Source organism: Sparus aurata, chromosome 6, assembly GCF_900880675.1.
Source record: "Sparus aurata chromosome 6, fSpaAur1.1, whole genome shotgun sequence".
Classification (NCBI taxonomy): Eukaryota; Metazoa; Chordata; class Actinopteri; order Spariformes; family Sparidae; genus Sparus; species Sparus aurata.
The window spans coordinates 27,531,335-27,544,136 of record NC_044192.1 but is presented as its reverse complement, the minus strand read 5'-3'; the positions used below and the strand labels follow the sequence as shown (position 1 = coordinate 27,544,136).

At 39.6% G+C, this 12,802-nt stretch overlaps 3 protein-coding genes across 9 annotated transcripts in view; 2 read left to right on the top strand and 1 right to left on the bottom strand.

Moving 5' to 3' along the window:
* Positions 1 to 357, bottom strand: part of zbtb49 (zinc finger and BTB domain containing 49) — a 6,457-nt gene extending 6,100 nt beyond the window's left edge. Inside the window, exon 1 of one of the 6 annotated variants that reach the window (XM_030419475.1) lies at positions 257 to 357. The gene's annotated coding sequence lies outside the window, so the exon portion shown is untranslated. The other 5 variants (XM_030419481.1, XM_030419476.1, XM_030419478.1 and 2 more) reach the window with 5 other exon arrangements.
* A 197-nt stretch (positions 358 to 554) lies between these two features.
* Positions 555 to 3,994, top strand: lyar (Ly1 antibody reactive homolog (mouse)). The gene is made up of 8 exons (XM_030419485.1): positions 555 to 989; positions 1,122 to 1,236; positions 1,334 to 1,441; positions 1,572 to 1,652; positions 1,835 to 2,162; positions 2,413 to 2,466; positions 3,461 to 3,546; positions 3,714 to 3,994. The coding sequence occupies exons 1-8, from the start codon at positions 868 to 870 to the stop codon at positions 3,849 to 3,851; spliced, it is 1,032 nt and encodes a 343-aa protein (XP_030275345.1). The 5' UTR covers positions 555 to 867; the 3' UTR covers positions 3,852 to 3,994.
* Positions 3,995 to 6,778: 2,784 nt separating this feature from the next.
* Positions 6,779 to 11,432, top strand: tmem128 (transmembrane protein 128). Of its 2 annotated transcripts, none has more exons than XM_030421604.1 (5): positions 6,779 to 6,957; positions 8,170 to 8,302; positions 8,476 to 8,637; positions 9,697 to 9,805; positions 10,364 to 11,432. In XM_030421604.1, the coding sequence occupies exons 1-4, from the start codon at positions 6,858 to 6,860 to the stop codon at positions 9,794 to 9,796; spliced, it is 495 nt and encodes a 164-aa protein (XP_030277464.1). In that variant the 5' UTR covers positions 6,779 to 6,857; the 3' UTR covers positions 9,797 to 9,805; positions 10,364 to 11,432. The 2 variants fall into 2 exon arrangements, with proteins under 2 accessions (XP_030277464.1, XP_030277462.1); XM_030421602.1 differs by having other exon boundaries at positions 10,360 to 11,432.
* The last annotated feature ends 1,370 nt before the right edge of the window (positions 11,433 to 12,802 follow it).

The window sequence follows — 12,802 nt, the reverse complement described above, 5'->3', positions numbered from 1 at the left end:
GGTGATAATATTGATCTGTATAATTCAACCACCGCGCAGGATCCACTGCGACTGAGCTGCGAGACCACCCATGCAAAAATTGGACACAAACTGCAAACAAGCTAACCAGAAAGCTATGCTAACCGACCACAGCGGTGCAACTGCAACGGTGAATCACTGCAGCGCCGAATCCCTCAAGAGTTACATTTTTAACTGGGGGTGTACGTCCTAAACATTTAAAGTTCAGTCACGTGTGTCATATAAGATGAGTTCAGACCTACACCTGAGCTGTCCACCTTTTCTTTGGATGATGGGTCACTTTTCGAGAGCAAAAACGTCACCTCACTTCCTGGTACGACCCGTATTCCGCGCAGCCTCAACGTGAAGCAGATTAAATGAATGAATAGGTTTTATATTTAGAAGCAGTTATGGTGTTGTACCATGTCAACTTTCTGCAATAATTAAAGTTGCTTTACGTATTTGTCTCCTGAATACGAAACAAAAACGTTATACTAGTAACTTTGTATCGTTTCCTGCCCGGTCGGAACTTTCGCTCGTGTGCATTTTACACGGAAGACTTTTAGTGTAGCTATCGAATGTCGGTGTGGTCACGTGTGTTTTGAAAAAGTTAACACGCATGGAAAATCCAAACGAGTGAAGCGTCGCGGCTAGCAGCCTTTATACGCTTTGATAGCCCTCCACGTCCTCCATATCGCAGTTGCTAGCTCTGTGTCAGGTTAGCTAGATTTGTTTGGCGAACATTAGCTCGTAGCAGCGCTTTAGCATCAGAATCAAACCAATTTCGGTTGGGTTGCCATAGGGACTTTTCGGTACGTTAGGAGATCCGCTTGAATCAAAGTTATCGTTACAGCAGACGTGTCGATAAAAATGGTCTTCTTCACCTGCAACGGTTGTGGTGAATCGCTGAAAAAAGCCCAGGTGGATAAACATGTGAACATGTGCCGGGGCTGCCAGGTGCTCTCCTGCATCGATTGTGGAAAAGACTTCTGGTAACGTCCGAGTTCATGCTTTCTTCTTATTTTTCCGTTAGGCTAACACAAGCTAGATAACCTCTTAGCATTAGCCACCAGACTCACAGTGCTCCATGCGTGCCATGTCATTTCTGTGTGCTTGTTAAACAGGGGCGATGACTACAAGAACCACGTTAAGTGTATCAGCGAGGATCAGAAGTATGGAGGCAAAGGCTACGAAGCTAAGGCGAACAAAGGAGATGTGAAACAGCAGCAGTGGCTCCAGGTACAATGCAGCAGAGCACTGCCCATTGATGTTACAGTTCTGCATGTGTGAATGAAGAAACAGTTGTTTTTCTAACTTGGTGTTTATTCCCCTGCAGAGAGTCCATGAAGCCATGAACAAACCTGGAGTCAGTGCGAAGCTAAAGGATGTGCTCAGACAAGTCAGCTCATATGACAACGTCCCAAGAAAGAAGGCAAAGTTTCAGGTCGGTGTGTGACGATATCATGTTATACTGATGTTATACTATACACTGTGTGACAAAGTATCATTTCTTCATGTGCTGTGTTTGTGTAGACTAAACCATGTTTTTTTTTGTTTTCTGCTCTTTTCCTCAGAACTGGATGAGAAACAGTCTTAAAATATCGAACACCGGTCTTCATGATGAAGTGTGGGACATCATAAATGCGGCTGACAGTGTAAGTTGCTCTGCTGAAAGGTTACACATATATTTTCTTTGACTGCTTCTCTGTGCATATTGGTCAGTGTGTGTCAGCATAGATATTCCTTCTCCCGTCTTGTTGTAATAAATTCTGTCACAAGTTTCCCATGTTTTGTTTTCAAAATCCCTGACATTCCTTGCCCACCTATCCTCCTACAGGCTCCTGAAAACCCTCAGGAGACTAAAGAAGCCAAACAGACAGTAGCTGAAGTAAAGGTGGACACTAATGGAAATGAGAACCAGAACGTCCATCCAGATGCTGAGAAGAAGAAGAAGCTGAACAAACGTGAGCGTAAAGAGGCCCGTCAGCAGAAGAACGGGAAGGCTGCGAAAGGTGCCGAAAAGACCGTTGCACAGGAGCCAGAAGAAGAGCAGTCGGGCAAAAAGAAAAAGAAGGACAGGAAGAGGAAGCATGAGGAAGATGGAGATGAAGAGCAGAATGGGCACAGTGCTGAAAATGAGACATCCGGCAAGAAAAAAAAGACAGGTAAAACTGTTCTGTACAGGTTTACTCAGGGTCTGTTTCTTAATGCCTGAAAATGTGGAATGGCTTAATGTTTGTTTAACTAGCTTTGTAGAGTTGTTTTGTTGACCAAATGCAGATCCAAATTTTAATGATTTATTCTTTTTAAATGTTGGTACATTTTGTGTAAGTGCTCAAATACAGTATTACACACTGTTATAACATATGTTAGTATTTAACTTCATATGAAACTGTTTCATTGCCTTTCCTTCAGTTGACCAAGCAGCAGAGGAGTCAGAGGAGACTGAGGATCAAGCTGTTCCTAAAGGTAAGATGGTTCACTGTCTGACATTGATTGAAATCTTTTAGGAATTTTATAATGATGCAAAAGGAGAACGCCACCAGGGGTCAGTGTTGCTTCTTCTGTTAAGTGACAGTGAGGAAATGGACCTCTGTGATGTGTTTCCACCTCATGGCTCAGTTTGACACGACTCTCCTCGCTCTTCTTTGGTTTTCTAGTGTAAAAGCTGTGGATAAATACCTTGTAGTTTTTTTTTTTTGGTATCAAACTGGTCCAAGATGCAACGTTATGGGGTGATACTTCACGTTCCAGCCAAAACATTGCAGACAACTGATTGGTCAAAGAATCATCACTGTAATGGTTATTTGCACGATGAAGAACAATTAGAATCCTCTTGTCTGTCTTCTGTTTCCCAAACCGTCATGTGTTTTCAGCCGTCAGCTGAAACAACGTTTGTCTCTTTACAGTAACTAACAACCAATACTTTGATATCCTCCATTTATCCTGTGATTGTGTCGTGTTGAAGATGATGTCAAGCCAAATTTGCGTGGTTTCACTGTGACGATCAGACCCATGTTGCAATCTGAGAGTAGAGCCGAGCTGTACCATTTAAAGCTAACGCAGCTCTAATAGGGATGTGAATCTCCTGGCACCTCAAAATGCAGTTCTTTTTTTGAATTTTTGAATTTAACACATGATTTTTACATTTTATTTTATGCCTGCGCGCTGACAATACCAGTGGCTGGATGCATTATGTTGTAAATGCGTTATCTCAAGGACTTCTTGAGAGAATTTCATCATATTTCGCATAAATATGCACCTGGATTCAAGGATAAACTGGTTAGATTGTGGTGGCCCTGCTTAAAATGTTTACACGACACACATTTATCTATTTTACGCTTGACTATTCAGTTGATTCAGCCATAAGAAATGTTTGGACCAGTTTTACAAAGTTGTCCCCCAATACTAGTTAACATTCCGTCTGGCTAGCAGCTAATTTAACTTTCTAATTAACTTCCAGGCAAATTCAACTGGAAGGGAACTATCAAGGCAGTGCTAAGAGCATCGCCTGACCAGGAACTGCCAGTAAAGAAACTCAGGAAGAAGGTGAGGCATGGAGCGATTTAATTAATCAGTGCGCTCTGTAGTTCTTTGTTTGTATACCACTCCATTTGACCTATAGACCCAGTATGTTGCTCTTGAAAAATGTAATTGGAGAATTTGAGTCGTCTTGGGTTAATGTGATACTAAAAACTTGATTATCTTATTTACAGGTTGTGGCAGCGTACTACTCTTTCACTGGGGATGGAAATTTTAAAACAGAGGAGGATGTGCTAGCACTTTTCAACAAGAAGATCAGCAACAATCCCAAATTCAAAGTTTTGAAGGACCGAGTTAGACTTGTAAAGTAGATATGCTTATCTCATCCGTCTCGCATGAAATTTATTTTGTTCATAGACTTTTAAAATGTGATGATCATTGTTGTCTGTTTCCTCCCATGGATGTTTTTGTACAGGTGACATAATCTCAAAGATTAAATGATTTTATAACAGAATTACGCGTCCTGTTCCTGTTCAGTTGTTTTAGTGATAGCAGTAGCTTAGTCAGCACAAGAAAGACTCCTACAAATTACCTTACAACGTGTCAGTGTTGTTTAATGTATAAAATGACAATTGTGATAGACGGCTGCTCTGTTCCACATTCCAAGCCCACGGTAAGTCTGGGAAATGGCACTTTATCTGTGGGATTGGATGTTGGAGTGGGGGAAGGGAAACGGGAGAGGTGCACCTGAGGTGAATTTGACTCTCACACGGGACGAAGCTAATGCACATTCCTCGGCACCCCGAACGGGGTTCATTTGGCCAGGGACACAGAAGCTCCATAGAAGCAAAGACGCTTGGTGTCAGCCTCAGGTGAAGTTTTAATGCTGTCTGATTTTCTGCCGCTAGAATGAGCAGCCTCTTTACCCTGCGTGTACACACACACACACACACACACACAGGAGGAGCTACAGGAGGAAATCTGCCCAGCTTTATGAAGCTCTGCTAATCCCAGCAGGTTTAACACAGATGCTCATTCATTACACTGCTTACCTGTAATTGTATATTGCATACTTTGGGTATTAGTCAAGCTGTTACTCAAGTTTGCTAGTATTAAAATCGTGTTTTCTAGTCTCCAGTGGGACTCGGTATAATTTAACACTTTTGTTTTAATCCAGACCCCACAGGATACTCGGAAACACTGAAACTAAATCTGTATTCACTGTTGCAAAAGAACAGTTCAACATGCTTTATCTGCCATTAGATATTACAGGATTAACTGTGGGGCTGTATGTTTTCTATGGGGCAGTTTCACCCCTGCACGTTTTAACAGCAGCATGAGCTACCTGAGGGATGTGTTCAAATAAATGGGTACCTTGGGTTTTAATGGAAGAATGTATAATTTCTTAAATAGTGTGTCTTTTTTAGTTTAGTTTAATTAGTAAGTTATTTGAGTGTTTTACTTAAAAATTAATAAAAATGTACTAATTTCAATACACTCTGTTTTACTTCTTCAGCCTTTGTTGCTCTCATCAACTTCTAGTGCTCCTGGTAGCTAACGAATGCTAGCTGACTATAGATTGACATGTAATGGGAATTATTCAACCAGTTTACTGACTTTATGATCCTTCTCTGCTTGTGCTAATGTTACATTATGTAAGACTATATTCAATTATTTTTTGAATCTCCACATAAAAAAAATAATATAGAATGGCACTCAGTAGAGTGCATACCTCTGCCAAGGTCCAAAAGTCCCTTTTCATTCAAACAAGCCAAATCCATTACATTTAATAGCCCTGTAGTAACAAGCTGAAACTGCTCAATTGTAATTTAAGATCAAAACATCTAGTTTTGAAGTTACAGAAGTGAGTCCTAAATGTTGACCTAAACCAAGTAGTTTCCTTGCCTAAACCCTTACCAAACTGCAACCATATGACCGGGCCTGGATTAAATGAACATATGACATTAGGCCAGTAAAAGTTATCATCTTGTTTATATGTTGCCATTGCAAAGAAAGCAGTAAACTTAAAGCAGAGGAAACACCTGTTGTATGCTGCTTGTGCTATAGTAGAGAGGTGTTAAACATGACCAGGTATTACTTCTCTTACTAATACCCAAAGAAAGAACCCGACTTGTGAAGGATGGCATCCCAGAGTATGAGCAAACACTCTTATCTGGTGCTTCTGCACAGGAACAACAAATACTCATAGATACAATGTAGCTGATGACCCCATAACCTTTACCTGTTTGTGAGCAAAAGACACTTGTTTCCCCTAAAAGTGACTACATGCTGCAGACGTCCAGTTGCCCTATTATTTGTATTACATTGCATTAGTTTTAGATGCATCTAACATCTCACGTTTGTCAGTCTGTGTTCTGTTGCCTGTTTATGATTGTTTGCCACAGAACAACAATCCAGTATTCTCTTTTCTTCAATGCACCTGCCCGGCGTTTGCCTCGTGGAAGAGTTTTCGATCGAGAGTGAAATGGGACAGAGGTATCAGCAGTGTCAGATTCTTGCCAGCGCCATGTAAAGGTATACATTCAAGATAAACTTTGGAATACAGCCAGCTACTATGCATTCTGCAAGGTTTATGAAGGATGACAGCAAATTTGTCCTGTCTGACTTTCTTGTTCTAATGTCCTCAGTTACCCTTTTGTGGGTCTGTTTCACTGCCAGCCTGGTGGTCCAGTTTGACTGATGCTGGATTTACACAAATCACTCACAGACGTTGGTTACACATAGTATGCAAATGATCTCAAGTATTTGCACAAGACATTGTTTTCTGTTGCAGGGAATAGATAATGAATCAAATAAATAATAATATTTCCCTTTCAGCAGAGGTGTGATGTATAGTTAATATACATCATTTACTTAAACTGTAAATGTAGAGTTTACAGTGTATGCTTTACAAGTTCTATATTGTTGGTCCAAATGAGTTTGCTATTGAATAAGAAGTTAGTATTCATTTATGTAAATTAAGAACAAAAAAGTAATTGTTTCCTATAATCAAAGGGGACATGGTCACTTTATTGTTTAACGATGGTATATATAATATAACAATTATATAAATACTATAATACTACAAATAATTGAAAACATATTTTGCACAAAAGCAATACAGTTATTTAACTTTTTGCTTCTTAGATACAAATAATAATTAAAATGTAAGTTTGTTTATCTGATGTATAGCCTGTTGAATGTTTTCTTCCCGCTTCTTGACATTTGTTTTGCTCAATTAGTTCTAGTATAAAAAAAACTACAACTGTCGCATTGGGCCGCGTCACAGAAAAGGCGACTCTGGGTCTAACAGGAAGTGCCTTCTAATTACTAGCTAGCCTTCAGAGCTGCTGTAAGTTGGTAATAGTATCGACACAATGCTTAATGACAGTGAGCTCGCAACGTTGCGGAATAGATTTAAGAGAGATGCGGAGTTTCTTATGCAAACAACGACGTCGGGTGACGAAGACGAGAAGAGTAAGCTTCAGAGAGATTGTGATGGCTAACGATTTTAGCCAGATGTAACTAGTTTTCTGACAGAGCTAAGCGGGAACACCTGGAGGTAACACAGTGTTCTGAAACGTTAGCATAGCTCTGGTTGAGCACTGACATCCACACTGAGAGTGGCATTGTGTCAAAAATGTACAGCTTGCTAGCTAACATGAGCGAACTGTGTTAGAAAAGTAACGAGCTAACCTTTATGGTTAAAGCAGCTGAACTGTCAGTCCCTAAGTTAGTCCACTTTATACACAGACATTTGCCTGTCATGCAACCACAGCAGAGAGATATGTGGTATTTTGAGGTTGTAGGCAGCCTGTACAGTGGACAATTGTCCAACTTCGAGGCCCTGACTGGCAGAGATCCAGCAATTCTTGATTGTTTTGACTGTGAGCAAACGCTGTGTCAGCACAGCAACATAATACAGGGAAACTCTACTCCTCCACTGTCCCAAATCCAAGGGTCATCTCTGCACCAGTGTAAACTGAGATCTGTAATATAAGCAACAGACAACACATTTGTCGAGTGGTCATCCTGTCCTTATTGATGGCTGCCTCTACCGGTTTACATGAGGTCAGTTCCGTCTGGCAGGAGGACTTTATTATACTTTGTGTCCAAGATGGACCACGAGGCATAGCTTTGATTATAGAGGTAGGCCAAGCACTCGTCTAGGGCATGGAGTTCATTGTGAACTCTGCACAGAGTAGACCAGCATGCACTTCAGCAGCCAACAACAGGCTGATACATTTAATCAACCAGCAAATTATAGAGACTAATAGCTCTCTGAGAGGTAAGATTATCTCAGAGAAGGCTATCAGACTCATCTCAAAAGCTCCTTAAACCTGAAAGGTGGGGATTTAGTACATTTGGTTAAGGCAATCTCATATTTGGTAGTAAATTCTTCAGCATATTACACTGCAACTCTTTCAGCCACTTCTTCAAGTCATGCAGTGGGTTTGCATAAAATGGCTCATCTAATTTATGTGAAAACGTGTTAAGAATGTAGCCAAACTTTTGTGGACTTGTGAATTTACTGACTGAGAATGAAGCATAATTCAGTAGTATCAATTTGTGGTAATCTGCTGTTAGATCACCTCTTGTCTGAAGGCCGTCTTGTGATGTAAAGTATGGGTTATGGTTGAATGGATTGAAACTTTGTTTGTTAAATGCTCCTTTTCTGTAACTGTTCAGGTCAGGCTGAAAAAGATGCTAAGCCTCTCCCACGCATCAACAGGCACTCAGTCTTCTGGATCGTAGCATCCATAAGTGTGACCTACTATGTGGATTTCTTCCACAACATTATGGAGAATGATGATATCAAAAGGTGACTGTGTTACGAGGAAGATACCAAACTTTCCATTACAGATCTTGTTCATGTATTCTCTACTCCGTACATTATAAACACTCAAAAGTAAATGCATCTTTTTTATTTGAATAGCTACAAGAAGTCTTTATGTATATTGCCTACAGGTCTTGAATGAATGTTATTTTTTCCAGTTGGTGGTTCAACGTGGGTCTGATACTCCTCGGGATCTGTCTGTCTCTTGCCATGTTTTGCATTGTGTACCTGGAGTGGTTCAAAGGTATCAAGCACTACGACCAGGAGTACCCTGCCATTCCTCCCATCACTACCGCAGCTTTTATTGCTGCATCTTGCAGGTAAAATAAGTTAAATAAGTCACAAATTAAATAACTTCACTCTTTAACTTATCTGTTCAGTTCTGTCATTGTCATTGTTTCTAGCTGTTGTGCTCTCTGTGCACAACATCAGAAATGGACACTGTAAACTGGACTGTATTTCCTTTATGTCCGCACATACTTGGCCAATAAAGCTGGTTCTGATGTAGTACTCAAAACTCAGGAGGTTTTTCACGTCAGATACGTTCACGCCTACTGGAAGTGGTTTAGGCAAAGGTCGGCGCCTGGATAGAGCAGGCAGGAGGTTTTAAAACAAGTTCTCGTCTACTTCAGTTGTTTAGGAGAATGCTTGTATGCTGTTCGGCTGTGAAGCTCCAAAAATATGACCACCCAAATTTCCATCCATATGGTGGTGAATAGATAATGTGGGAATTTTCATTCTTGGCTGAATGTTTCCTATAAGCAAACATTGACGGAATACTAAGAAGAACCCAGCGAGAGCAAATGAGAGCGAGCCAACTGGGAAGTGTCACACACAGGATGTTGCGTACTTGTGTAGATCAGAAACATGGCTGCCAACAGCACAAATCGGTACCCAAAATCTGCCAAATAACCCACTTTGTGTAAATCATAAACCTATTTTCATATTCACATGTTATTTGTATAGCATCATTCAAAAGTAGTTTGAAGTGCTTTATGTATATAAAAAGATTATGTTGGATATGCTTGAAAAGCGTGTATACACATATGAATCGGTGTTGACTGGAGTCACTCATAAGAAGAAAACGGCAAGCAGTCAAATGCAAAACTAGTTTATCTGGATGCTTCTTTAGTGCCAAGCCTGAACTTATTTGGATGTAGACTGGTTCACGTTCTCTCGTCTTCTGAGTGCTTATTGTGTTGACAAGCAAGAATAAATCAAAAGCCGCCATATACAAAAATGCTGGCATTGTTTTACCTCCCACATTCTTCCTCTGTGACAACATGACAGTGTAGGCAACAAACTGCATGCGTTGAAAACTGTATGATTGATCATCCAAATTGTGCACATTTTTAAGTGTTGTTGTATTTCCCTTGCAGCCTCAACATGGCACTGTGGCCAGTGTGGTCCTTCTTCACTCCACTCATCCTCTTCACACAGTTCATGGGCGTGGTCATGTTCATCTCTTTGCTTGGATGAATGTGACGGGTGAGGATGATACGCTGTCATTTTAATTTTCACCAAATGTCTTTTTACTGACATGAACAATGCTGTATTTGGCCTTAAACTGTGAACAAGTGAAGTCTTTTGTTGTTTAACGTTACATGTTTAATACCAGTGCTTCGTACTTGAAGAAGTTGAACTTTTCAACATGATAATGTTGAGTTTTTATACACATATTTCATAAGCAACACTCAAGTTGACAACTTCACTAACAGTCTTCACTGCAGTGGTGTCAGTACAGGAAACACGCCTTCAAAAATAACGGAAACACTAAAAGCAAACACACTTTTACCATCATGGTACACTTCCATCATTTAAAAACACATGCACTAAACACAGCAGCCAGCGTTTTTCAACACATTTAATGTAGATTTAGAAAAAAATGCTCAAAATGAAGAAAATACTGTAAAAATAAAATTAGAGTAATATAATAAAAGAATAATAGAGCAGACATCGCCTCAGTCAGTACTCTGTACAATGGCTGGTATGTTAGCACAATTGCCCGTCACAATCCCTTACCTTCACCTCCCTGTGTTTAGGCAGAATCCTGCCTCGGCTCCATAGATCAACTCATGATGACGCTCTTCATCTGCCTCAAGTTCAAGTTATTGCTGCATATAAGGAGGAGTCAAAGGGAGAATCGAATATTACAATATATCAAATATATAGATGTCACTAAGCAATGTAAAACATAAAAATGACCTATTACACACAGCTATATTTTGTCATAGTGCTGAAAGTGTGTGACATTTGTGGATTGGATTTAAGAAAATCAATGTGAATCTGCTGAGCCCTGTGTGGACCTGCTGACCGGCTTCTCCTGAGACCATGGTTCACCAAATATTCAACAGTAGTGACTTGAATTTAATTTAAAACACATCCGCCTGGTTTCTCATGCTCCTGCTCCTGCCGTCCTGTTGTCGACCCACACCTGCAGCATGATGATGATGTTGTGAGAATTTCACACAGGTGGTGTCAGCGGGACAGGTCAGCATTGTAGGGTCTCTGTAGTATTAACGTGCTGGGAGTTTAACCATCTCACTTTATGATTCCTCATTGTTGTGTGTGACAAAACAAACAGTGACAACTGTGTCAAAAACTGTGATGCATTGTGTGGAGTGTTTGGCAAACGACACTTTGGAGTTTTGCAGGCAGTGTCAAGAATGTTTTACGTCCATAGCGGACATTTTGGCTTGTTGTAGTAGGAAAAGCGGTTACTTAAAAAGTTTGTTTACTAGTTACAGTAACAATTGCGTCATTTTAAATGTTTCAGTAGCCATGACAGTGAGTCAGTGAGTCAGCATGAACAACACTAGAACCCTCAAACTGAAACAGCTAAATGGAATTCATTTTTTTCTTCTTTTTTTAAGTGTTCACCTGTGCTTTTCCTACTGTGGCATGTTGAAATGTCCCGTGTGGGGGAAAAAATGCTTCTGTGCTTGTATGTTGAAAATTGTGTGTAAACAAACTTAATGTTCCACCGTTTATAACTTTATAAAGTTTTTAAATTATTTTTATTTCTTCAGCAGTTTGTGGTGAGGAATGTAAAGATTTCTGCTCATATTCTGTATTTTTTTTCTTAATAAACTTTTATAACTGATTTCACAACTTACTGAAATTATTGTCACTTCTTGATAAAGCGATACATTTGTTCAGCACACACTGTACAAGGGGTCGTTAAAGTATTTAGCTTTTTACTCAAGTACATGTATGATACAGACAAATCAACTTTTAAAATTAAAGGTGCAATCTGTAAGAACTGGCCCCCTGTTGAATTCATAATAGAAAGAAATGGGGGATGGCATATGACCAGAATAAAGCTAATTGCAGCTAACTGTAGCTGCAGACAGTTAGTCAGCACAGTTAGCCGTGCAGGTAGCAAGCTTGGGTCATCTGGAGGGTGTTGGTGCGGCATGGTAGCTTCGAACTGGGAGCATGCGTAGTACATGCCTCTTCGAATAATATGTAGATGTCATATATTGCCATATATAATCCTTCAGTATATGGTTGCCTTATGTTACATTCTGTCTTCAACTATGTCTTTATAGCCAAGATTTCTTTGCCTTATTCTATGTGCTTTTTTTTTTGTTTAGAGATTGGCTCTAGAAGACATAAGTTCCAGCCAATTTTATATAATGACATTCGTCTTGTTATGTGAATCTTAATTGTGAGTATGTATTCTTAAAATATTAGACCTTTTCTTAGTGGTCTGAATGACATGAGACGAGCTATTCTGTCATTTTTTGACAAGATTTACAATTTTTTTTTTTGCCTAAGTCTATGTCCTTTCTTTGTTGTTCAAGGACAGGCTCCTGATGACACATTAAGCTCTAACCAACTTTTGAATTATATTTATACTGTTTTACTATTTCTATGGTGAACATGCACGCTTTGATATTTTTCCTACTATGATGTTGTACCATATAGTCAGCCCACATGTTCCTGCTCTTCACTGCCGTGGATTTGATGGTCCAGGTGTGTGTGATGGGATTTTGACGGATGTCTGTGTGCTTTGTGGCCTGATTGGTCCACATGAGTCTAGATAGTCTCTCCCATTATCTTGTAAGATAACCTAAAAAAAAAAAGTCCTGAAAAAATCTGTGTTATCATCAGCAATGACACATCAATACAAAGCATTTTAATCCTGTAGCTGATCAAGCTAAATTGAACCATTTTTTTTGTGCTCTGAAATCCATAATATTGCATCATATTTTAAAAGATAGTAAGTGTAGCCCTGCAGCTTTCTGTAAGAGGAATTCATTTGAACCCTTATGTGTACTGCAGGGTACAATAATGCATCCTATTGTAAATTATTAAAGTAAATTAGAATTGGAGTGAAAAGTAGCAATACTGGAATGACTCGCCTCAAGAACAGGTCATCAAATTGATCTTCAGCTTCTAAAAAATACTAATTTTAAATATGACAGTAAAGCTTTTAGTGAATCACACTGTTATTGATGTTATTTTGATGTTGTTTTATTT